At 32.2% G+C, this 27452-nt stretch overlaps 1 protein-coding gene across 1 annotated transcript in view; it reads left to right on the top strand.

The window, feature by feature from the left end:
• LOC149426277 (uncharacterized) overlaps window positions 1-27452 on the top strand; it is a 375377-nt gene that overhangs the window by 229600 nt on the left and 118325 nt on the right. The window contains exons 6-7 of the mRNA XM_089648535.1: window positions 2667-3137; window positions 5836-6150. Coding sequence (XP_089504661.1) covers window positions 2667-3137; window positions 5836-6150 — 786 coding nt within the window. The remainder of the gene's footprint in view (window positions 1-2666; window positions 3138-5835; window positions 6151-27452) is intronic.

The raw sequence follows: 27452 nt of genomic DNA, 5'->3' as shown, positions 1-27452 counted from the left end.
TTAATCATATATTTTATTGAAGAAGAAGATAATATTAACAAATCCTAACAAAATATAAAACAGAACAAGACACAGATAATAAAAAGGTAACGGTCACAACTAGGACTCGAACCCACATCTCTTATCTTACCAGGACAGCGTCCTAACCACTCGACCATTGGGAACTAGTTATTAAAATTCAGAAGTAAAAGTATTATATTTAACTAATTTTTCCCACTTTTTTTGCGGCTTCCTTTTTTGAATGGTCACAAATTTCTGATGAATTGGTTTGTAACCTAGATTGTGTCTCGGATAAACATATCCGATTTTTATTTATATGGGATACCTATTGAATACTTTTTAAAAGTGTAAATTAATTTTCAATTCTATATTTTTACAACTTTTTTTAACTTTTGAATGTTGTACCTATTATTTTATTTATATTTCCTACCTACCTATCTATAATTTAGGAAAGTTTTCGGTTTTGAGAAAGCGAATTCTTTTTTCGCGAATCCACCTTGTGGATTTATCATCGTTACGCAGAATGTGGACAATCGTGTGTTCATTCGTGTTTTGATTGTTGTTTTAAAAACAATGAAATAGCGCTTGATTTCCAGAAAAAGGCCAGCAATCAACCTTTCACCTTCGTGTTCCCCATCTCCTTCCCCTCCCTACTACTTTCAGCCTCACAATTGGGAAGCTATAGTCTCACTGCCTCCAGGTGGTTGGGAGCTTGTGCTGTATTCATATTTTAAAAATTAAAAAACAAAAATTATCTCTTGATATGATTCGACTTTATACTGACATCGTTATTTTCTCATTGAACTTAATTATTTTTTGAGAGTGAATGTTTTCATATATTATTTATAATGAATATACCTATATCATAAAAGTAAGTATACAATGTGCATTCCGCTAAAACTGCGTGGTAGTCTTCTATCCCCATCCATGAAGAAGGTTCCCGTTTTTACCTGAAGGGCGTGCTTTTGAAAATATAAGGGTTGGAAGTTTCGCCCTCTAGAAATTTCTAGAACAGTCGAGAATATTCGAGAGTATTCAAGACCATTCCACAATATTCCAGAACATCCCGGAACATTCTGGGATCGGGATTACAGGCCGTTTCCTGATAAACTTCTAGTAAATATCGTAATGTGGGTATCTCTAAATAGAACAAAACAAAGTCACTATTCGCATCTGTTTATTTGTGCGCTTAGTTCTTCTAAGAAATGCAATGGAGTTTTATAGAATTTCATTTGAAGAATTTCTTCTGGAAGGTTTATACACGGTGTCCGGAAACTCGTAGTACAAGCGGGAAACTGGAGAATCTACACCACATGGGGAACCCGAATAAACATAAATTTTTTGATTTGAGCATTTTCACAAAAAAAAAACCAAAAAAAATATTTTTCGGCTATTTTAGGGTTAAAGTTTTTTCTGGTGTTTAGGGTTGAACAACAGATGTTTTAACCCTGCAGAGCAGAAATATTTTATGATTACACCGGATTAAATGAAGGGTGATTTCAAAATAATGCTTCAAATCCGAGTTTCTTCATTTGTTTTACTTTCAAATAGTTTTAATTAGTTGGGTACTTTGATCTTCAGTAATAATTTATAAGAATTTGATTAAAAAAAAAAAAAAAAAAAAAATCAACTTCTAACTCGATTAACTCGATAACGAAAGCTCAAATCAAAAAAATATATACTACAAAATCGACTCCAAATGTGATGTAGATTCACCAGTTTCCCGCTTGTACTACGAGTTTCCGGACACCCTGTATATACATTGATTTTTTTTTACTAAAGCGACTATTTAAAAATTGTACATACAAAATATGATTTCTCATTCAAATGTTCTATTCGCTTCATATGAGGGGGGGGGGGGAGATATTGTGGAGTTTCTTGGCTGAAATATTTTTTGTCATTGTAATTTGAACTTGTTTGATGAATACGCGGTATTTAAGAGGATTCAGTATTTTTTAATAGATTCAATATTATATTATATTTATTAAAAGTATAGAAAAGTCAAGCAATGCCGGGTCCACATCAGCTAGTGAATTATATTTTTTAAAATTAAATTAACTATCGTTAAGTTCTGCAAGTATTTTGGTTTGTAAATTTATCATTTATCTTTAATTTAATATAATATATAAAGTATTTTTATTTTTAATTTTCTCATTTATCGTTAAGTTCTGTAAGTATTTTTGTTTGTAAATCCTGGTAGAACTTAATAATAAACTTCTTTAAACTTAATTTACTTTCAAATAAAAAAATAAAAATAAATTAAGGTCTATGAATTATACACAACAACAAAACATATAATTGGGAATTAAAATGTGAACTAAAAAATGTTGCATAACAAAACAAAAACCATTCTCATGTCACTACACAAGACAATTATTATGTTTTACTGCCTCAAAAATAGATTTTCGGTCTTGGGTATAATTACTATTCTGGATAATGGTACCTACTACAAGTACCAGTTGGTAATATGTGGCACAGACAAGAAACTGGGACACAGAACAAGGCCAAGATACACGCCAAACCTACCATTGAACAGTCTTTGGACGAAAAACAAATTAAATAAGATAATTAAATGTAATGGACGGTCACACCGCGTTAAGGAGCTGTTTGCATGAAGAGTAATTAAAAAAGATCATCTTATTTTAATTGAATTTTCTTTGTTTCAGATAATATCCGTCATATCAGTCTTCTTCATCTGCGTATCAGTCCTTTCATTTTGCCTAAAAACTCACCCAGACCTTCGCGTAGAGTACACAATATATAATTCCATAGTGGGAGTCTCTAACTTTACAACAGGCAATCCGACCAACATCTCATCATGGACCACGAGCGAACCAGAACGAAAGGTGCCGCTCACAAACCAAAATAAATCACACAACAAAAGCTCCAACTCCACTATCTTGATGAACATTACACATGGGAAACCGAAGAACTTGATGAGGATAAGAAAAAGAAATGAATACAGCACGTTCTACGGAAATCTCCATAGAACGAATCCCCACGATGGAAAGTTCAAGTATTCAGCCGCTACGGCAAACAAATGGCAGGAGAACTACGGGCAACCTCACAAAGCATTCTTCTACGTCGAGCTCGTCTGCAATGTTTGGTTTACCATTGAGCTGGCTGTGAGATCCGTTGTAAGTACAAAACCCCTTTGTTTTACATGTTAAATTGTTGGTAAACGTGTAGCCATTGCGATACTACAGTATTGTTACTTATATTTTTGCAATTTTAAAAATTAGAAAGATTATGTAACTAGATTTTTTTATAAACATTAATATATCTGAAGATCGTGTTCATTTTATAGTATCAAGTTTCTAGTAAAAACCATTAATTGAATAATACACACTAGAAATGCCTTTGTGTGGATTTGAATGAAAACCGATGTCGCCATTGATTCGGCACCTTTTAGTTCTAGCCTATTAAGCACGTGTTAAATAGTAAATACGTAAACCTTTCGTCTTTAAAAGAAGAAAGAAATATTTTCCTTGTTTTTCAATTAAATATTTGACCGGCTGAGCTTTTATTTAAAAAGTATGTTAGAAATTATCATATTCCCCTATGCGGGATGATACGTAAAGTGGTGGTTTGATTCGCTGATGCATCTCAAAGACGATCATAACTTCTTGTGTCCTTGTGTGAAATGTATCCTTTAAAATTAAAAAAATTATAATATGCAAAATGTATAGTAAAAAATCATTATGGGAAAGCCATGATGTTTTCGTAAAATAAAGCCTAATTATATCATAAACTTTTATTTTACAAATGCTATCAAAACAGATTAATCAAATCAAAAGAAATTTGCCATAAACGAATTTTCCCTAGTTTTTCTTTTGGTCAATGAATTAAGCCCTTCTTCCACAGGGATACGCAAGGAACCAAAATTCAGAAAACCAACTTCATTAACCTGTCTGAGGTTTAGTAGCCGAAAGGGATTAAAATATTTTTCTCACTATCAATACTAGGTCATTTTGAGAAATACTAGGTAAATACCGTGCATTTTGTGAAAAATCACCTCAGCGGAGCTATAAAAGCTTTATCTATTTACTAACCAAAATAACCTTAGAAGGTATACAAATCTTTAAATACGAAATCATCAATTTTTATTTACGTTTTTATGCATTTAGTTATATTTAGTTAATATGTCACGCACTGAAAATTTATATATCGGTAGCTCAATTCAATTGCGCACTAGTCCATGAAATTATTTAAATTTTGAGAGAAGTAACTTTAGGTAAGTACTAACTAGCTTACATTTCTAGCATTGATGGATGTGTTTGTTTGAAAGGATGGGTTTTAAGTTTAGCTCTGAAATTTGTCGAGTCCGTAATCATTCTTAAATTATGTAGCAGTTTATTTCAGTCTGTAGCTCCTGACATTTCAACTTAATATCTGGTGTGTTATTTGGTTCCTCCAACCTCCTGATAGCTGATGACCCTGCTAACCTGAGGGTTGACTGTCGTGATCTGGTATTTTTGAATACTTATTTTTAAATGAAAATAATAAAGCTTTCGGCGTTTCTCTTTAACTCTTACTTCTTCGAATAATGAATCAGGTAGATACATATCTGAATAATTTAAACAGGCATCATCCTGTTTCATCTTTGATTCGTAGTCTAAAAATAGTTCGGAATCGATTTTTCGGCCAAAAGCCTCCAGATATCTTGCGCAGTTCAGAAAATGGTTAATACACAGGCTTAATGTTTATGTAAATATCTTTCAAAGTATAACATTTGTTTATTCATTCATTGTTTTCCTACACATGTTAATTTTTAATTAAAATATCCTACGTCGTAGGTTTGATACTTCAGCAGTTCAGGAAAAGTGAATTTGTAGGAATTCAATATTATTTCATATGAATGTTCAAAAATTGGAGGAAACTCCGCATTATTTTTTCATCTTCAGCGTAATTTATCTTTCTTTAGAAATAATTAAAATAAGGTTTAATTTATTATTGGTGTAAAACAGGCATTCATAAAGCTTTTCATTAACTACTTGTTGTCAATTAAAGTGTTATTTCAAAGCTCTAGAAATCCTGGATAGAGAATGTTTTTTAATTCACAAGACGCTTAAGCTCACTTTTTTAATAGCTGCGTTAATTAGATCAAGCTGCTTCAAATAAACACTGTTTCTGCTTAATTTAATATTATAGTGGTTTGATTTAAGGTATTTTAGGTAATGCACAATCAAATGTATAAACTTGGTCACTGGAGCCAGGATGCGGCTAGTGGCCTCTGCCAACACTTTGGTGACTGCAGCCTACCAGCACAAAACGCCACCACTGAATGAGCGCTGGGCCCAAGCTCACTCAAGACCACGCCCTGCATAGTTGTTAATTTATTTTTCGTCATATATTTTTTCAATTTCACATACCTACTGTACAAAAAATATGCATATATATGGACCGGTCGGTGGCCGAGTTGACATCGCGTTTGGGTCCCACCAAGGCGTAGTATGTTCAATTACTCGGCTGGCTAAGTCCTCCATCACAACACAAGCTACATTTTCAGCTTACTGTGGTGGTAGTAGGAGATTTTCAAATATTGTCAGGTTATTCGTAACCCGGGAATGTTTGTCTTTCTATTAAAAAAATTTAAAATAAATATAGGACGTGTGGGATTGCACTAACCTCCCCACATCCTGGAATAAAAATTATTATTATCAATAAAACTCCATCTCCAATCAATTTTAATATAGTAGACTTTTTTGGCTTGACTGTATGTAACATGTATATATTTATATTTATATTTTATGTATAAGCTGTTTGTCTCTTACCTTTACCAATAAATAAAATAAATGAATTTTTATTATAAACTAAAGACTACTTTTTTTACAGGTAGCCCCGAATCTGATACAGTTCATCAAATCTCCAGTCAACGTGATCGACTTCATAGCCACTCTGAGCTTCTACATGGACGTTATAGTCGAGTCCAGCATGGCCCAGCGGGTCAGCGACAAAACCGACATCCTCGAGTTTATCTCCATCATCAAGATACTTCGGTTGTTCAAGCTGACTAGACATTCCCCGGGGCTGAAGATCCTCATACACACCTTCAAAGCATCAGCCAAGGAGCTAACTCTGCTGGTGTTCTTTTTGGTGCTGGGTATCGTGGTGTTTGCCAGTCTCGTCTTCTACGCTGAAAAGTTACAAGTAAGTTCTATTAACACATTTTGCCTTTTTTTCATCTGTTGAGTACTTTCACTTCGCCTGTAGGAGGTTTTAATTTACCGTACTTTTCCGGGGCTGGAAGTTGGCAGGCAAAAATGAATAAATTTTCTGACCTCCTTAATTCAAATGTCGTTAAAATTTAGAGACGTTGTTCAGTAATTGCTTTTCGAAATCTTTACTTCATAGCTGATTACATGAAGCAGAATTTTTTGAACAGATGTTTAGCACAACTTTTACTGTTTGGTGTTATACGTCAACATTATTATTAGTAAATTATCATTTTGATTATGGACTTTAAAACTAATCATTATTAATAACTTCCCGAAAAATAACGTGAAAATGTGTACTTAAATTTTTCAACTGTAAATAAGTCCTCATAAAGCTTGTTATAAAGCAACTATACTACCATATGAAAAAAATAATCATAAAGCTTGTTATAAAGCCACTATACTACCAGATAAAAAGATCATCCCACAACTTGTTATAAAGCCACTCTACTACCATATGAAAAGATCATCATAAAGCCTGTTATAAAGCCACTATACTACCATATGAAAAGATCATCATAAAGCTTGTAATAAAACCACTATACTACCATATGAAAGGATCATCATAAAGCTTGTTATAAAGGCACTATACTACCATATGGAGATCATCATAAAGCTTGTTATAAAGCCACTATACCACCAAATAAAAAAAACATCACAAAGCTTGTTATAAAGCCACTATACTACCGTATGAAAAGATCATCATAAAGCTTGTTGTAAAACCACTATATTACCATATGAAAAGATCATCATAAAGCTTGTAATAAAACCACTATACTACCATATGAAAAGATCATCATAGAGCTTGTTATAAAGGCACTATACTACCATATGGAGATCATCATAAAGCTTGTTATAAAGCCACTATACCACCAAATAAAAGAACATCACAAAGCTTGTTATAAAGCCACTATACTACCGTATGAAAAGATCATCATAAAGCTTGTAATAAAACCACTATACTACCATATGAAAGGATCATCATAAAGCTTGTTATAAAGGCACTATACTACCATATGGAGATCATCATAAAGCTTGTTATAAAGCCACTATACCACCAAATAAAAGAACATCACAAAGCTTGTTATAAAGCCACTATACTACCGTATGAAAAGATCATTATAAAGCTTGTTGTAAAACCACTATACTACCATATGAAAAGACCTTCATAAAACTTGTTATAAACCCACCATTCTGCCATATAAAAATACCTTTACTTGAGGGATTTGAAATTAATAATAATTCTTGAATAATTTAAAATATTTTTTTTCCCAAAATATCACCTCGAGAGTGGTTCGTTACATACCTACCTTCGTGGAATGGATGGTCTTGAGTTCTTCGAGTGGAACATTATTTTTTGAGTAAGTAATCTTGAGGATTAATACCAAAAAGTCGAGTTCAACTGTTGACCAAAAAAAAAACCGTAAACCTTCATATAAAGTCAATTAAAAATGAGATAATTTTTCTTATTATTAAGAGCCGGGGAAATTTAAATTTAAACTATTTAAATATGTTAAAATATTTTTAAATCGAACAGGTTTTGAATGAATAATTTTCAAAGGGAGTATTTGCGAAATTACAAGTATCAACAACTAACAACCGACTGATCTTGGTTGTGGCATAATAAACAGTTACCAAAAATATTATTGCTTTATCTCGTTGGTTGTATTTTTTACATCACCAAATCCAAAATTATAATTTCGGCAAACAAATTTACCTCTACAGACTAGCCCCCCACGTTTATACTCGCTTTTTCTTTTTAAAATGTGGTCCTTAAAAATATCCAGCTATCTGGAAGCTTTTCCGCCAACACACTTTCTTCAATTACGGAAAAACATCGTACAAATATAATCAAATGGGATATTATGAAAGGCACAAGAATTACTCGGTTTCTTAATAAATGAAATGGGTTGCCTTAAGAACTAATCCTGTTTTTTACCCTATTTTATAAGTTATTGCTTTGCTTATTTTGGATTTCTAGTTATACCAATCTTCTTTGTAAAAATCTAAAAAAAAACTTTAAATGTAGTCATGTTGCGTAATATTATACTTGATTTTAAGCCTTATTTTGTTGATCTAATTTGTATCTTTCTTGACGACCAAGCAGAAAATTTGTTTGCAGAAAGAAACTCAAGAACGCGGCGAGCTTCGGCGTCATGATAATTTTACAGTTTTTTTCTATCCAGGATTTCTAGGTCAATGTAATTATGTTCGTAGTCATATCCATTTAACTGCCAAAAGTAAGACAAAATGCTGGCGACCTTTATTGTTTGTTAAATATTTTTCAATTGATAGGTGTCTATCCTGGGCGAAGTCGGTCATTCAATATATTATTTAAATTTGGTTTTGATAGTTAATTTGATTAACAAAACTGTAGGCTTAAAAACAGGTTTTCCCAACGAAGAAATTTGAATTAAGTGAGAGTTTAGCTAGAGGCTAATATCCTTAACAGAATTAATTTGCTGATCTATAAGGGTAGAACGTTATTACATTAACGAACGGACTGAGATAAGTGAGTTATTTTCCACCGCCTTAGACTCCAACGCTTTACGGGCTCGGAAAACGCTCAGGAATCATTGAAGCAAGTCTTCTAGTTTCTCAGTGGCGCTGTGGACTTATTACTTTTACCGAGTCCTCTGCTGTCACCTTGCATAACGATCGTAAAGCAAGTTCCAGTCAGTTTATTAGGTAAAAACAGAATCAAACTCAACTTTACTTGAGTAACGTGTCTTTTAAACTAGTTCTTACTTGTTACGCTAGGTGATTTCTTAAAGTTTTAAAAAAGTAAGGTTTCAAAAATCTTTTCTACTGTAACAATTAAAATTATATGGCTAGTCTTATTCTGTGACTGCTTTATATATAACTGAAATCAGTCAGGTTGACCTAGATATTCCTGATAGAACAACAGCGCAAATTTTAAGACTCTAGTGCTCACCATTCCAGAGATGAAACTTTCAATTAACTTTCTTTAATCTTTAAAATTTTCAATAAATAAGATGCTTGCGTTTAAAATAGTTTTTTTTCTGATTATTACATGATTTATATTACGGAAATAGACACCTATTGGACATGCGGTAACAACAATGTCAAGTTTATTCTAATCATTTTGCCCTTACAATTGGTCGAATCGGCTAATTTCTACTAAATTAATACATGTATCGATCTTAAATTCTGATAATGTATCGAGCCAATAATCCATAATGTAAATTTATTCAAAATTCTATCGCTTGAAAAAGCCGATAATATACCTGATATATTTCCTCTTAATAAATCTTTTGAAATTTTACGGATTTTTGTAAAGTACCCCGATGACAAAATAAAGCCCATTTGTTAAAATTGGGTGATTTACCCGGAGTGGGTAAGCCAATACACTTTTTTACCCGCAGTTTAAAATTTATCTTTTTGAATCACCATAAAAGTGGGATATATTCTCGAGTTGGGTTTTTATTCCAACGGGTTGGAGCCAGTTTTGGGGCAAACTAATTAGACTGCCCCACGTTTCAACAATTTTAGTACCATAACAAGGAAAGATATTAAAGCTTGATTGATGGTGTACGTGCTAAAATTAATTAAATCTCTCTTGATATGACATTTATCCTAACGTTTCCCAGTTTACGACCGCTTACACAAATGTGTACGTAAACAGGGTTGTAGCTGAAACTCTAGTGATTATGAATGCTTTATTCTGTATGGATGTGACACTTCTTTTCAAATTAATTTTATTTTTATTATACGTTAATATTTAGTTTTATTTCATCATCATTCCTCTGTGAACATATTTTATTTCATCATTATTCCCCAGTAAACATTTTTTTATTTTGTATTTTTTTTTATTTTAATAATAGAAGATACAATATAATAAAATAATACATAACAATCTTAATTAACTAATTACAATTCCCGGTTTGTGGAGAATTATTCTCGAGTCTAACTAGGTAGTTAGTCAATTTACTAATTTATTTATTTATATAAATATTTTATAACATTACATTCTCCTGTAAATATATTTTATTTCCGCATCATTCCTCTGTAAACATATTTTATTTCAGCATCATTCCCCTGTAAACATATTTTAAAACGTCTAAATGAATTGATATTCCAATAACTGTATTACGAGTTATTTTTCCAATTTTCTCATATTATTTTTATTAAAATTCGATGATGAATACCTATTTAATATTATGACACCATATTATCAATCATTTCCTCATAGTTAAAAGATTTTTGTAAATGTTATGGTGCGAATCCCGGTATAGGCAAACCAGTAATCGGCCTCTTGAAAGACTACCCTTCAGAATTTAAACGTGACTTGGAATGACTTTAACCTATTTTCTGACCAGTTCTGAGACTTCCCAACCTTCCTATTCCCGATTTCTGTTTCTTCTTCCCTCTAATCTACCTCAATAAATTGGAGATCACAGTTACACTGACTCCGGACAGTGAGAAGCTGTTGGGAACACTTACGCGGCACATTTTTAGTCACATCACAAGAGAAGAGAAAAAAATCTATTTTGGACCAAAATGATTATTGTCTGACCAAATGACCAAAATGATTATTGTCTTACACTTAAAAATCCGGCATATCTAAGTGACAACCCTGCTAATTTCCATTCTTATTCACCCGGTAACACACAAATAGAAATATAATCTGGTTTGTACAAAATAAACGTGGCAACATTCACACATAACTTATTTAATTTACTTTACGAGAATGTTTTATAACGCTTTATTTGTTACTTTAAATGTACGATTTTCCATCTAACTTTTCACTAAATACATACAATACAAGCAAGTATCTAGTGGTAAATATTTATATAGAAGCATATGCTTTTGAATCTGAATGACTATCGATCACTTTACGCAAAATTTTTCTACAATAATAAATAAGATAATATTTAATCTTCAACCGTTGCACAGTGGGTTCTTAAAACAAATTGAAATATCAAAACTTGAAACTAACTTGGAAAGCACTTCCGTAATTAAGTAACACAGTGATAAGATTAATTCAACAATATCTAATTTATGAAAATATTATCTTCGCAGAGCAAATGTTTTGATTCAATGAATATTTGATCAAATATAATACGGCCAATATGATAAAAATACTTTCGAACTTTCGTTTTTCTGAAGCAACAAACACTGGTGTCTCATCATTAAACCAGTTTAATATGCCTTTTTACAGCTCGCAATTTTTTTGATTTTTGAAAGTGTTGAACCTAATTTATGAATATGTACGAACCTGTTTTGAATGAATATGTTTCAGTAAATATAAGAACAATTTGGTTTCGCTATTTGAATAATTTAACGAAAATTACAATAATTTTATTCTGTGGACAGAATAATTTTGCTTCAAAATTCATGTAATAACGAGAAGCACAATAAATTATTTTGGTTCACATTTATTTCACCAAATACTTTCATTTTACATTTGGTTAACATTTATTTTAAATTATCTGTAAATAATATATATAATGGTTTCTGTTTGTTATAAGTGTACCGATTTTTACTTGAGAATTTTGAACAAAGGCTTCCTATATTTGGTAAATAATTCATATATCTCTTGGGATTAGGCAAAATGCTAAATCAATAAGAGACTGATATATATTATCTTTATGAATTATATATATTTAAATAGTCTATTTATCATTCCACGTTTCTCGAGAAGACCTAATCTAAAGTACACAAAGACTTGCTCTTTAAAGTAACTAGCTTAAAGGCTTTCTTTTAATCCCTTCTTACGGAATTTTGGCATTTTCGGCGTCAATATATAATAAATGTTTTATATTCATATTTGATTATACTCGTAAACAGAATTTTGTTGGTTTATAATCTAATAAAAATGGTGTTTGATTTGATATGTTTTATGATGAACCACATTTTAACAAAGCAAGTGTCTTCATATCTTTTAAGATAAATTGATAGAAATGTGTTTGAGCAAGTCTGTGTGCCCGAAGTATGTTATTGTTTTCTTACTTCTAGTGAAATTGATGAAACGTTAGAATTCTTTAAAAACCCGAGCGATCGCATTAATGATCGAAATAATGAAAACTAGTCGAGCGACCGTAATTTCTGAGTATCCGATTTTGAAATTCCCCCCCCCCACATCCATAAAAAAAATTGAAATGCGCGTATTCTATGAATTAATTCTATTCCAATTGCAGTTCGAGGTACTTATTTGGCTCAAAATTGAATATTTTATATTTTTGTAAGTCATATTTGGCCTACTTGATAATAACAGAAACAAATATTTATTAGTAAACATAATTTAAATCGTTAACAGCTGTTAAAAAACTTTATTATTAGTATTAAAAAATATTTCATAGAATTCGGTTTTGCTATCGGATCGCAAACTGTCCACATTAAATTAGGATATTCAACACAAATACCAAAGTAAATTTACTGTATGTTTTAAACAGACAGCCAATTTCACAATGTAAAAGATATAAGGCGGAAAATTCAAGATTTTATTACGAAAAAAAATGACAAGAGTGTAAAATACGATAAATAGATAGGTTATTAAATTGCAACTTGTGAATAAACAATTAAAAAATAACATTTCTTAACTTATGAATAAACAAAATTAGAATTTAGACACATGTGGAATCGGCTATATAATGTCAATTTGAGACATATGTTGATAAAAAGGAAGTTTTATATCAACGTTCTACTAACGCAAAGTTTAGATCGCAAGATTGTTTAAAAGAAATGTTTTACAAAAGGTAGATAAATTTGCCACATTTTGGCCCGAGATCGCTCACAAAGTGTTGCATAACTTGTAATGATATGCCAAAAATTGCAAGAGTGGATCAAAGGTGGCGGGCATCCTCCAATGATCAAATTCTGTGAAACAATACATCCTAATACTTCCAAGATTTTCTCCCGGTGACTTTGAATTACTCAGTCGTATTATATAAATAATAGATCTTTTTTCAGCCTAAGAAATATTTAACCGTGGGCAAAATAAGAACATAGCAAAAAGCAACAGAATGAAACAAGAGCTAGAAATATAATGATGCTCCTTTTTATTCAACACGCCTTTCTTTATTTTACTTTTTAGTTTTAGAACTGCAAGAGGACCTAGTTGCGAAAAAACAGCGTAACCCTCAAAACACATTGTTCAGATAATTAGTTTATCCACACACTCAACACGCAATTCCCAAGCTGTAAATATCAAATACGTAATAATATCACTCTACGGGACGTGTTTGCCTTTACAAAAAAATAATGTAAATAGTAAGCACAGGCACATATCAGCCCTCAACCTGGGTAATGATTTAAGTAAAACACCGTGAGGTGTTTTATCCAAACCATCATAAAAGAAAGACGATTCGAATCAAAATTTACATTTTCATTAGATGTATTGTACTGGTATACAGAACGTACAAAGGAGTGTAGCTTATAGGTACTTCTTATTTCTTACAGCCAACCCAATTCACAAGAAATAGTTATATGTATTCCAATACAACTGTGTTTTAATACACAGACTAGCTTTTCGCCCGTTGCAGGCAACTAATGGGTCAAAATTAATCGAGTAAGTGGATGTGAAATATAAAAAATTACATGTTTTTTGGTGTTGAATGTGGATGAAGCAAAGAGTGTGTTTCGACACTTTTGCTTTTTGCCCGAAACTAATGGGTAAATATTTGGTTTAATGTTTGAATGTGAATAAAGCCAGGAGTGTTGTACTACAAAATTTTAAAAAAGAAATGTCTATATGGAGAAAAAAAAATCTCAAGGAGCTTACTGATCATTTTTTTACCGAGCCGTTCGGTTTGTGTAGGTCGAGACGCGTAATTTGATACCCATATCGTATGTACGGTTTTTGTCACCGACATTCTTCAAAAGTTGTTATTTTGGAAAAAGAATTGCTCAATTAACACGCAAAATTTTAAAACTTTAAAAATGTAATATAAATGTTTGCATGTGAATGAAGCAATGAATGTGTGACCACAAATGTATTAAAATTTATGTGTGTTTAGAAAAAATTTGATATTTTGAGAAAAAAAGAGCCAAGGAGCTAACTGATCATTTTTTTACCGAGCCGTTCGGGTTGTGTAGTTCGAGACGCGTAATTTGATACCCATATCGCATGTACGGTTTTTGTCACCGACATTCTTCAAAAGTTGTTATTTCGGAAAAAGAATTGCTCAATTAACACGCAAAATTTAAAAACTTAAAAAAATGTAATATGTATGTTTGCAAATAAATGAAAAAATGAGTGTGTGACCACAAATGTATTCAAATATATGTATGGTTAGAAAGAAATGGAAATTTTGAGAAAAAAAAAGCCAAGGATTTGACTGATCATTTTTTCACCGAGCCATTTGGATTCTGTAAGTTGAGACGCGTAATTTGATACCCATATCGTATGTACGGTTTTTGTCACCGACATTCTTCAAAAGTCCCAGCGAGTTTTATTTTTGAAAAAAACATTGCTCTATAAACACGCAAAATGTAAAAACTTTTATTGGAAAATATTTTATTAAAAAAAAAACTTCAAACATAATATATTAAAAAAAAAAAATTAAAAAAAAAAATATTTTCATAACGCAATTAGGTACCTACTCGTTAAAAAATAAAAAGATAAAAACTTTAAATATGAATGGCTCCCGGGGCGACGGTACCCATGCCCGCCTCTCAAATTTATTACAAACACTCAAACTGGAAAAATTTTTGATTAAAAAAATGTTTATTTTACAAAACAATTAACATCGCTTCACCCTATTAATTTCTGCGCTCCTGGTCCAAATTATAAATTTGCGTGACGCTATTGATGTTGTTTTTCACTACGGGGCGACGGTACCCGTGCCAAATTATTTTTACCAAACTAAATTTTATTTCGTTCAAAAGCATTATCGATTTTTCAAAAGATAAACTACCAAAGTAAGTACCTGCACAGATTTTATCGTTTTTTTATTTTATTTTAAATCCATACGTTATATTACAACACAACGGACCTAACCTAGAAAAGGGCTAAAACATGCACTGAGTACCTGCCTACCTAGGACCTCTACCCGGTACCATCTGTGTAGGTACCTGCACCTACTTAAAAAAATACCGAAAAAATATTTACATAACGGAATTAGATACCTACTCATTAAAAAATAAAGAGATGAAAACTTTAAATATGAATGGCTCCCAGGCTAACCTTACCCAATTTCTGCGCTCCTGGTACAAATTATAAATTTGCGAGACGCTATCGATGTAGTTTTTCACTACGGGGCGACGGTACCAGTGCCAAATTAATTTTACCAAACTAAATTTTATTTCGTTCAAAAATATCGATTTAAAAAAAATTTACTTCCAAAGTAAGTACCTACACAGATTTTATTGTTTCTTTGAATTCTAAACATTTCGCTGCTAGTCTATGATTGGCTGATTTCTGATTGACCAAAAACCCGACTGTTGGCATTTTTCGGATCAAATCGCAAATGTCAAAACTTTAGCCGGTTATTGTGAGACATTTTGAACCGAGCGCCATTTGAAGGACGGCCAATTAACGTTCCTATACCTTCGGACGATGATTTTTTTCGAATATTTTAACCGTAGACTGCGCCTTTTTGACGAAATTCAATCATTAGGATGACCGCGTAGATTTGATAAAAAAATTGTACCACGTGGTTTCGTGGTGACCACGTGACTGTATTTTTTCCAATGATACCACTATGCAAAGAAAAACATTTCCTCTTAAATTAAACCACTTTCCCTGAAACAGGGGAAATTCGTAAAATTTTTCGTGAAATTAAAAAAAAAAATCAATGTTACCTGATTAAATCAGACCCGACGCTAGATCAAAATCAATTGTCTTTTTAATTTACGTTAGAGTAATGCAAAAAACGAAACATTTTCGAGCGAGAGAGGCGTACGAAAAAAAATTGAATCATTTCGCGTTCGGGGTGCGTTCGAAATTGAATAAAAATATAAACGGTGAAGGAGAAAAAGTTTTACAGATCATCCCGATCGATGAAAACGAAACATTGCGAAAATGAACAAAAATTTTGCAAAACCGCGCGTGTGGCAACATTCGTGATTCCTCGTCGGGAAACGTCGATTCCCAATCGGGAAGCTCTGACAATTATACGGCCGCAAATCGACTTTTGCCAGAGTGGGGCCGTTCTGGCGGCGGGAAAGCGCACTGAGGCGCTTCAGTATGGCGCGCCGCGAGCGCTTTCAGTTTCCGCCGCCAGAAGTTCCTCAAATTTTTGTCGACATCTCCCCCCGTACGAATCCGGTCGAGTTAACCCAAAATTAGGCTGACTCGTATTTTAGGTTTTTCCACGCCGAATTGAACCCCGGGTTCTACGCCGACAGAGAGGCGTCTCGGTCACTTTTCGCCTGAAGACCGAAACAAATGAAAGGCACCTTTTTCCAAAACGCCGCGCGCGCCAAAACGAACCTCGAGTGTGAGCGACTCGGGGGGAGAGTGGTCGCTTTTTGCATAAAGGCCCCCGAAATGAAACAAAGAAACTGAGTATTAATATATGTATAGAAACTGAGATAATCAGAATTCTTTCAGCAATAATTTCAGATTGGAGCACATTGTGCATCATCGCGCCATACGATACAGCAAATGGTGCAAGCAACTTCTGCAGCAGTGGCTAGTTCATTTGGTAGCCAGGAGGAATTAGCCAGCCTCTAGGTTGTCAGCATCAGTGGTTGATTTAGTCGGTAGCCAGGGGGAATTGGCCTTCTTCTAGGTTGTCAGCATCAGTGAAGCAGGGATTGACCAGCCTCTAGGTTGTCAGCATCAGTGCTGGTTTAGTCGGTAGCCAGGAGGAATTGGCTAGCCTCTAGGTGATCAGCGGCAGTGGGCAGTTCAGTCGGTAGCCAGCAGGAATTCAGCGGGGACATGGTCATTTGATTATAAGAGCCGGCACACGGAGACGCCCCATTATTAGGTTATGATGACAGATGAGTCTGGCTCAGCGACTATGTGAGTGCCCGCAGTAAACAGCTCGTTGCACATAGTTTGTAATATTTTAAAATTATTGTGCCGTGATGGAGAACAGAAGCAAATACAGCTACAAACAAACAAACTACCATTACTCCAATATTTAAATCTGGTAACCCAGAAGAAGTTAGCAATTACCGACCCATATCAGTAATCTCGAACATAGCGCAAATTTTCGAAAAGATAGTTAAAAAAAGGATAAACCAATTTGTAAAATGTAATAAATTAATAAATGAAAATCAGTTTGGTTTTATGGAAGGTAGAAGCACTCAGGATGCAATTGCAAAATTAACTAGTCTTGTTCATAATTCATTAGATAAATCATTAAAATGCATTGGAATTTTCATAGATCTTAAAAAAGCTTTTGATAGCATATCACACGACAAACTTATAAGTAAATTAAGAAACATTGGATTAAGTGGTACAGCTATAGAATGGATACAAAGCTCCTTTTCAAACGCCCTCAAGTCGTAAAAATCAACGATGTACTTAGTCAACAAAAAACAAGTCACTTCGGCATACCTCAAGGTACAGTCCTGGGACCGTTACTGTTTATCATTTATGTAAATGACATATTCAATCAAAGATTAAATGGAAAAATAATATCTTATGCTGATGACACTGTCATAATAATTTAAGGTACTGATTGGAATAGTGTTAATAACTTAGCAAATACTGATATTAATATACTGAAAAATTGGTTCGATAAAAACCTCCTCTCATTAAATACTGAAAAAACAAAATGTATCCCATTCTCTATCAACAAATTTAAATCAATACCAGAATTAAAAATTATAATACATCAACTTAAATGTAACAGAACTAATTGCAATCAAGAATGTTCTATACTTAGTCTAACTTCTGAAATTAAATATCTTGGTATATATATATATATAGATCAACATTTTAAATGGAAAAAACAAATTTGTGAACTTGTCAAAAGAATTAGAAAATGTATTTATATATTTATAAGACTTAGAAATATTCTTAGACTAGAAAACCTAAAAAGAGTGTACTATGCAATTGTACAATCTATATTACAATATGGTATTATTGGCTGGGGAGGAACTTATAACAATATATTAAATCCACTTAAAATAGTTCAAAGATTGATAATTAAAGTAATATTGAAAAAACCATCCAAATTTTCTACTGAGATTCTCTTTTCAATATTCAATGTACCCACAATAGACAATATATATAAAAAATATTCAATTCTACAAATTTATAAAGAAATACAGTTAAATAACTTACAATTCAATTCATCAGCAAGATATCAAAAAACTATCAAAATCCCAAAACTTAATACAAAGCACACACAAAATACCTATCTTTATCTAGGTATAACATATTTTAACATCCTTCCATTGTATCTAAAAAATATTGAAGATATTCAGGAATTTAAAATAAAATTAAAAAAATACCTAAAACTACTATAAAAGTCCATATCTTACTCTTATTATTATTTCCTTCAAATCTTGAAACTGTATTATTGATAAATCTTGCCTATTTCTTACTTATCCTTTTGGTTTTGCAAATATATTATTTACTTACTTACATGATTCCATATAATTGAGCTAGGATTCACTCACCAAACACAAGAGCCTCGTCTCTTTATGGTGAAGAAAAGCTATTATTATTTACCTTGATAACACCTTATAATATGTATAATTGTATATTTATTGTAGAAAACATACAAATATTAAATAAAATAATAAAAAATAAATAAAGCTTTCAGTTGACACTTAGAAATTGTAAGAACAGATCGCGTTGTTACCGGCGTAGTTTCAAAACTTGAATCCCCAATATTTTGTTTTAATGAGCTATTTATAATATCTGCTACAATCGTTTGTGTGACGTAAGCTTGCAAAAACATGTTTAAGTTTTCAAAATGCGGGTATTATGGTGCAAATAATATTTCGCCCAGCAACAGCTTTTGGCTTTGTCAACATTTTAATTTCGTTTTAGAAAATAGGGTTATCGAACTGTTTCATGTTCGATTTAGTCGTTTTGCTGCCTGGTAACAGATTGATGCATTTTTCAACTGGTAAATATTATGATTTGGAAAAAGGGGTCATCACACTTGCAGGTGTGCAACTTTAGCCGCAATAAAATCATTTTTCATGTTAAATACAATCACTGAAGGACGAAATAAAATGTATAAAATCAATGATGACGATATAGTTTCGATCGGGCCTACGCATCAATGTTGAAATATTTATTAACTTACGTGCTAACGTGAAGCTATTGATTTTAAGGCTTTTAGTATCTAGGCACTAAAATTAATCATTATGTCCTTGCATATCTGCTTGAGGTGTTCTTTTCGAAAACAAGTGTTCATTTATGATTTGATTTTTAGAGACATTATTACACCCGCAATTTTTTTTTCTAAGATTCCGTAATTAACTGTCCATTTTTGATTTGATACTGATAAAATGTCCTTTGCCTATAATATATTGTATTTCATCTCATCACGTATTCATAACAAATAACAAATCGCCGATGTCCGGAAAAAACCTATCTCCACTTTGATTGGGTTAGGTTAGGGAGTCCAGAAAACGGCCTAACCTCCACCCTTGTCCCCTGGATGTAGCTGTCAAAGGCTGGAAAATATGATTCAAAGCCTTTTTATACGTCAATAAAGCTTTGCCTATGGCGATTTATTTATTATTTATGGAACTTGTTTGCCAGGGGCTTTGTCAATCGCATTGAAACATTTATTTTTTCAGTTGCAAAAAAGGAAATCATTTAAAATATAGTTTGAAATCGAAAAGAGATATTTGTAAAAAATTATAAAGAGCAATTAATACTTGCCTGAAATAGCCATACAAATTGAAAATATCTCCCAAGTAAAAATAAATGCCGCCGAGGGGAATTGAAAACGCACCTTCAACTAATTTTTGTGTAAGTTATCTGAAACGGCATTGAATGTAGATTTTTTTTTTATTTCACGTCCTTTAAGAACGTTTTTATTAGTTTTATAGTCTCGGTTTCTTCGGAGTTTTTTGTGATATTCAATAAAATTAGTGGAAACTACATGATACTTTTTCCAATTAAAAGTATTCACATTTTGGCGTTTCGAGCAGAAAACTTAAGGTACAAGACTGCATGTATCGGAATTCTTTAATGCGTTATTTCTCTAATACTCAACCTACTGCAATTTTCTCAATCATTTTAAATTATAATGAATTTCGTAAAAAAAATCTTTTTTTTCCTCCGAGAGAATATAATTTAAAAAAAATTTCTTTGTCAAATCAATTTATTTATTTATTTATTTACGCCCTAATGGGCTTTTACAAAAGTAGTTAAAAAGTAAAACAGTTGTGTTACATAGTTTACAATAAATTATGATTTTTGATTAAATTAAGGTAAATACAAATTAAAAGTGTGGATTACGGAAAGCTAAATATGTATTAAGGAACCAATACATATAAAAACAAAAGTTCATTCACTACGGAGTTGTGAATTCATACATTTACCAAATACTTTTGATATTTGGCTCTTCCATTTTAAAATGAAATTTTCTTAAAATGCAACATTTCCCATGATTTCAAGCCTTATATTTTGGATTTACTGAATTTGGCAATACTCCAGATTTCTTTGATGTGACGTACTCCGATAAATATTTTTGAAAGCTAGCTTTAAATAATAATAACAAATTAAGTAAAACATGATTAATTGGAAGATAGTCATACTAACTGTGATTTTTACTGAAAAAAATATTCATTATCAATTTTTAGAAAAACACCTTTGAAAATATCATTTGGAAAAACAAAGTTTTTTACTCCACCCATCCGTTTTCTATTCTTGGTGTAAAATTAAAATTAATTATGAAATCCAAAGTAAAATAATAATCCTTTATAATATGAAATACAAGTAAACCACATTTTTTAAAGGAATACATTTAAGGCTTATTTTAATAATTACTGAAAAATTAGTAGATATTATTTTAGAACTAAAACACGTGGCGGTAAAGGACAGAGGATTAACAAGAATGGGAATATCTGTTAAAGACCTTTTCTCGGAAGTGGGCGGATTATTCCTAGTGATAATAAATAATAAAAGTCTAATTTTAGTTTTTCGTTGCTGTGTGGGTGATATAAAATAAATCCTTACCGGTGTTAATACAGAACGCAGTTATTTGAATATGTGTGAGTAAATGCGGATTTGCAAAACATGGAATACGATGACTTTAAATAACGAGCACGATTAACATTCAGATTGGAGCAAGTTTTCAAAAATATGTTTTAATTATTTAAATGATTTGTTTTACTTAATTCCAACTTTTGAAGTGAACACAATTATTCACCCTAGTGAATACCAACATAAGACATATCGTTATAGAAAATCGGAAAAGACATTACTAATTTGTTTAAAATTTCCCATACTATTTTTTGGGAGACAACTTCTTAGCCGTATAACCACTTATAGTATTTATTTTAATGTGCACGGTTGGTATGCTTGCATTGGATTTCTTTGTAAAAATATAATTATGTCATCGCCGAAGGGGCTTAATATTAAAAAAAATATCTCTCGGCCACGGAAATACGGAAAACGGAGTCACTGCAGCATTTACACATGCTAAAATATATTGCAGTGTTTTTCAGCCTTTTCCAAATTTGATTAAAGAGAGAAAATTGACATAATATAATATGATAATCATAAAAAATGGGTTTCAGCTTAACCGCGTTGGTAAAAATTGTCGATAATATCAAAACCGTCAAATAACTCTATTTTGACAATAAATTTAAAGTATTAACCCATTTTCTATCACCATTGTTACGACTAAACAAAAATAAATCTTTGCCTTAATAACTACCAATTTCCCGTAGCAATTAAAGCGTACGCATTCTCGCACTTTATTTTATGACATTTTTAACGATTCCGATTTATAGCTATGACAGCCCTCAAATTCGCAGAGCCTACTTCCGCCTGGAGCTTTGTGTGTATATCCCCGGCCAAATCTACTTCCGGCCCATTAATGCCTCCAGTGCCTGGGGCATGTGGGGGTCCTTTCCTGGAGGTACCTAGGCATTTTTTTATGTTCCATGATCGCAGGTTTGCTAGAAACCGGTAGCTTATTGATGTTTCCTGATTACTCTAGATATTTTAAACTTAACCTTGGTAGGGAAATGATCATTTCGTAAGTTTTCGATCGCAAAAATAATTTTGTGTGAACAAAAATAATAGAAATAAGATGAAGACACTCACATTTTAAATGGATCTTTTCTTTTTTTTCAAAAGGAATTTTAAAGTGGCACAGACCGATATAATGTAAAAAATACACTTTAAATTATATGCACAAATTAATAATATACTCAGTACATACCTAAATTTAATAAAAAATTATAATAATTACAGAGTAATACGTTTATTTAACAGCACGTTTGCACATTTAAAATATTTTCATTGAAAAAAATAATATAAACAACTCCATGAAAATATGAAATAGACAAAGACACAGAGAATTAAAAGGTGGCAGTCGCAACTGTTGTATATCAACTTCTTCAATTATTTTTTTCTTCGATTTTTAAATTACAATGAAGTTTTTAAGCTTCAATTAGTTTTTTTCTTATAAAATTAAATATTTTCAGTTGTTTCAAATATTTTCGATCATTGTTCAATAAAATTATCTATTACAAATTATAATATTTGCTAAGTTTACTATAAAAAATGTATCTACGTAATGTATTAATTTTTTTTTAAATAAATCCATAAAAATTCGTATAACTCCGATTGAATTTAAAACCGTTGAAGAAAACTTGACCCGCCTGATTGTGTCACCAATTGGGTCACCAACCACCCCAAAAATATGTCATAATTGACATTTAAAATTAAAAAAACCAGCAAATTATTTAAAATAATGCTTTATTCGTATTTGACAAGGTCTATCGCTCGTCTTCCGGCTTCAGAGCCAAAGTTCTTGCCCTTATTCTCATGCCGTAGCGTAGGTAGTTGGTTTTGGTATTTATTATAAAAAGTATTAGCATCCCTGCTCCAAATTATAAGTACTATGATTCCTTACAAAGCATATAGGGTTGTATGCTCATATTAAATATCCTCTCAAGCGCTTCCGAACGTTGCATCCTGACTGTGAATGGATTAAGTAATAATATATATACCAAGTCCGTACAAATGTTAAGTTTCATAATATTTTCATGAGTTTCCTAGACAATAATTCATTAAACTGTCTATCTGTTCATCTGACGTAGAAAAACTATCGAATGAAATGAAAGCTTTAAAGTTTTATTAAGAGAGTTTCATACATTTATATTGTTAGATGAAATTTTATGTCAACGCATTTTTTTCGTCACTACCGATAGTGTTTTCAAATATCCATTTCAAAATAAAAGACCAAACGATGTAAAATGATTGTTCGTGTTATTTGATGGTATAACCTGTCTCAAAACAAACATTGTCCGTATGGCAGTTCGTAGATGAGTATATGCCTAAGGTTTTTAAAGTTTAAATAAACACCCGGGCTGCCGGCAATGTATCGGAATTGAAATCTGAATTACAATGAGAGTGTAGATTTTCAAACAAAGCTCGGCAGTAAAATTACTATCTAGCAACTTACATTATGTATAAGATGGAAATTATAAATACTAGTAAAAATGTAAAAAGCTCCTTACATTTATATTTTATTCCTCATTAGCGATGTTGCAAATTTAATCAAAATGCTTGTAACGACGGAGTTTCTAATCAATATTGATTTAATGTCTTTTTAAAAGCCACTATACTCTGTTTCGAATTATGAGACTTTGGAGTAAATTTCATTGAAATCTGATTGAATACTGATTCGAACTCCCTACCCCTTGGATTTAATTAATTTTACTTCTAATCAGAGCTGAGTTTTGATTTTTGTAAAAGATCCGCAAATCGACTGAAAATATACAGAGATTTTCATTTTAAGATCTTGCTTTCTGTTTAATTTTCTGATAAATTCTATCAAAGTGATAAATTGTACTAATGGATGTAGATTATTCTGATTTATTTGATTTTAAACTCTATTTAAAATATTCAATCGGAACTTTTCCGCTTATTTTTTTAAATGCACAGAAATTCTCATCAAAAAAGATATTGCTAACAAATCAAAATGATGAAAATCAATAAAAGATGTAACAGAATAAGATAATGAAAATACAAATATAATGGTATCAACGGTAAGATAGAGATCTTGGGTTCATTTCCCAGTTGATTCCGTAATTTTTTTTCCTGTGTCTTGTTCTGTTTTATGTTTTGTTTAGATGTATAAAATCTTGATTTTCTGACTCGATTGGATGTTAAATCTCAATCAGGGAGGCTAAAGCGTCACCAACAGGTTAAAAATGAACTATGAAATCAATCAGTATATGACGGCCCCTGAGGTCGGGGGGTTAGGATCTCGATTAGCAATACGAAGGTCATGGGTTTAAATCACGGCATGAGCACGTAAATTTTAAGATAAAGCGTCACCGGTAGGTTAAAAATGAACCATGAAATCAATCAATATATGACGGCCACTGAGTTCGGGGAGTAAGGATCTTGATTAGCAATCCGGAGGTGGTGGGTTTGAATCCCGGCATGAGCACGTGAATTTTATTTCAACAATTTGTTTTATTTTACAATTTATCAATATCAAATAATATAAAGTATATTTGCTTCACATTCCAGAGCGGAAGATACTCTCATTATCGCTCTGGTGTAAGACCACTATTCAGGACTTAAGCTGTGTGGGGTGACCAGATCTGAACAGCCAGGTACTTCCCACCTTCCTCTTCCCCAACTCCTTCCCCTCACAACTTTCTTCAGTTTCACAATATACCCCAACTGAGGATGTTATGTTTTATCACATTATTATTATGAATTAAGAACAATTTACTAAATAAACTAACTAACGATGAAAAAAGCAGATGAAACGGTACACACTCAGCACACATTCCTTTCACACTCATATACGCTGACTCAACTATTAAGCTGTTCTGTAATGTGTCAATGCCTACCTATTAAGCTGTTCTGTAATGTGTCAATGCCTACCTATTAAGCTGTTCTGTAATGTGTCAATGCCTACCTATTAAGCTGTTCTGTAATGTGTCAATGCCTACCTATTAAGCTGTTCTGTAATGTGTCAATGCCTACCTATTAAGCTGTTCTGTAATGTGTCAATGCCTACTTATTAAGCTGTTCTGTAATGTGTCAATGCCTACCTATTAAGCAATACTATATATGAGATTTCAACCCAAATTACACAAATACGATACATCATCGCGGAAACCTTTTTCCAAATAGTATGATAAAAACAAACCTGTTGCATCTGGGGCGGGTGTTGCTCAAATGACACATTAAGGACGTGTTGTTTCAACTTTCATCGTTTTCAACGTTTTCTTCGGGTTATGTGAAAGTCTTATTCAAGTTCTGTCACTATAGGCGAGTTGTTTGACAGAAATTACAAAATAACTTGAAATAATCTTTCACAGAACAAGAAAGTTAACTTTGAAATTTGAAGAATTGTTCAAATTCTCCGAAACAACCCGTCCTAAGTCACTATTTTACTATTGTGGTAAATCGTTTTAGTAGCCACATTTGGGTTCCTATTTTAGTTACAGTACCAAACCAACAAAGGGGATTGCCACTACATTACACATTAACCGCTAATTTAGTCACCAAAGTAGTGTTTTAAGTGAAATTCTTTGAGATTACTCGGATAAGCCGAAAGGTTTTTCTGATTAAGGTTTATCGGGGTTTGAGGATAATGTAAATGTCGATTCCTGGATTTCAGAGAGCTGTCGGAAAACCGCAATGTAGTCGTCTGGGTTGTAAAAGGTTTTCTGCTGTAATAACTTATGTGTCATTTAAATATGTAGATAAATTTGAATTGAGCCTTACCGTGGTAAACTAAAAATAATTATTAAACGAAAATGTCTCAATATAATTTTACTGTCATTGTTTTCAACCGAAAACAACAGACTTCTTTTCACAATAATACTTACTTTCCTAGAAAAATCTTGTTTTCGTTTTTAAATTTTGTTGTTTTAATCATTTTATGTTTATTACGACAGTAAAATATACTCAACACTTAAAAAAAGTATTTAGGTAATCACATTCATTATAGTAGTGCTCTCAAAAAGTGATTACTCATTAACATCATGTTTTTTATTGTTTATTTTGAATTAAATCAAATGTAATAGGTAATGTTGTTATTAAGTTCTGCAAGAGTGCTTTATTTTGACAGCCGTTTTTACGCTCAAGGTCGTGGCAAGCATAGTAAAAATTATTTTCCCACCGCGTGGCCATTATTTACTTATGTCTTATTATTAGAACTTACTCGGAGAAAACCTACGGATAAAAAATATTGCTGATTCATTAAGAATCTCTTCAAATAATTCGTAATCCGGTTAAAACGAAATTATAGGCCTTGAATGAATTGCCAAGTTTTCTAATAAATTTTCGTGTTATGGCAACGTCGGAACACGTGTTCATAATTTTTTTAATATTTTCGCATTTACCGTTTTATATTATCAGAAAAAACGCAGGTGCACGAACACGAGTTCCGATATATTATGAGTGTACTAAAAGTTTATTAGGTGTGTTGAATTGTCATTATGTTGATTTGCGCGGTTACCAAATCTCTTAAAGGTGTGTTTAATTGTCACTATGTTAAGTTGCACGGTTACCGAATCTCGCCAAGGTGTGTTGAAATGTCATTAAGTTGAGTTACGCGGTTACCAAATCTCTTAAAAGTATGTTTAATTGTCACTGTGTTAAGTTGCGCGGTTACCGAATCTCGCCAAGGTGTGTTGAAATGTCATTAAGTTGAGTTACGCGGTTACCAAATCTCTCAAAGGTGTGTTGAGTTTTCATTATGTTGAGTTGCAGGGTTACCAAATTTAATTATACTGTCTTAATTAATTAAGTTGCGGCCGCCTAATGACTTTTTTTAATTAACCATCGGATCTTGTTTATTTATCCCTTATTGGAATTCTTGGGTTATTTTTATAACTACTCTCTATGTTTGGTGTTCACATTTCGTGTAGGCTGGGGTAGAATTGCTTGCGTATTAACTACCTTAGACAAATCTATAGATCCAAGCTGACAATCGAACTGGCAACTGGCGCTTCCACGTTCCTTGGTCTGCCATTGCTTGGTGCGAATTTTTTGGGAACTAATCAATCTTCCGCGTTCCTGTGGCGGGATTCGTAACTATTTTTCTAGGTAAATCAATTGTGCGGTTGCAATGGTTTTCCACACTGTACTTGCTGTTAATTATTTTATGAGGCTATGTGCAAATCATAATACCATCTCTTATT

This window comes from Hesperophylax consimilis, chromosome 1 (genome assembly GCF_061612785.1).
Source record: "Hesperophylax consimilis isolate HC1 chromosome 1, BYU_Hcon_1.0, whole genome shotgun sequence".
Lineage (NCBI taxonomy): Eukaryota > Metazoa > Arthropoda > Insecta > Trichoptera > Limnephilidae > Hesperophylax > Hesperophylax consimilis.
The sequence above is the reverse complement of the archived record's forward strand: the minus strand, read 5'-3'. Positions and strand labels throughout refer to the sequence as shown.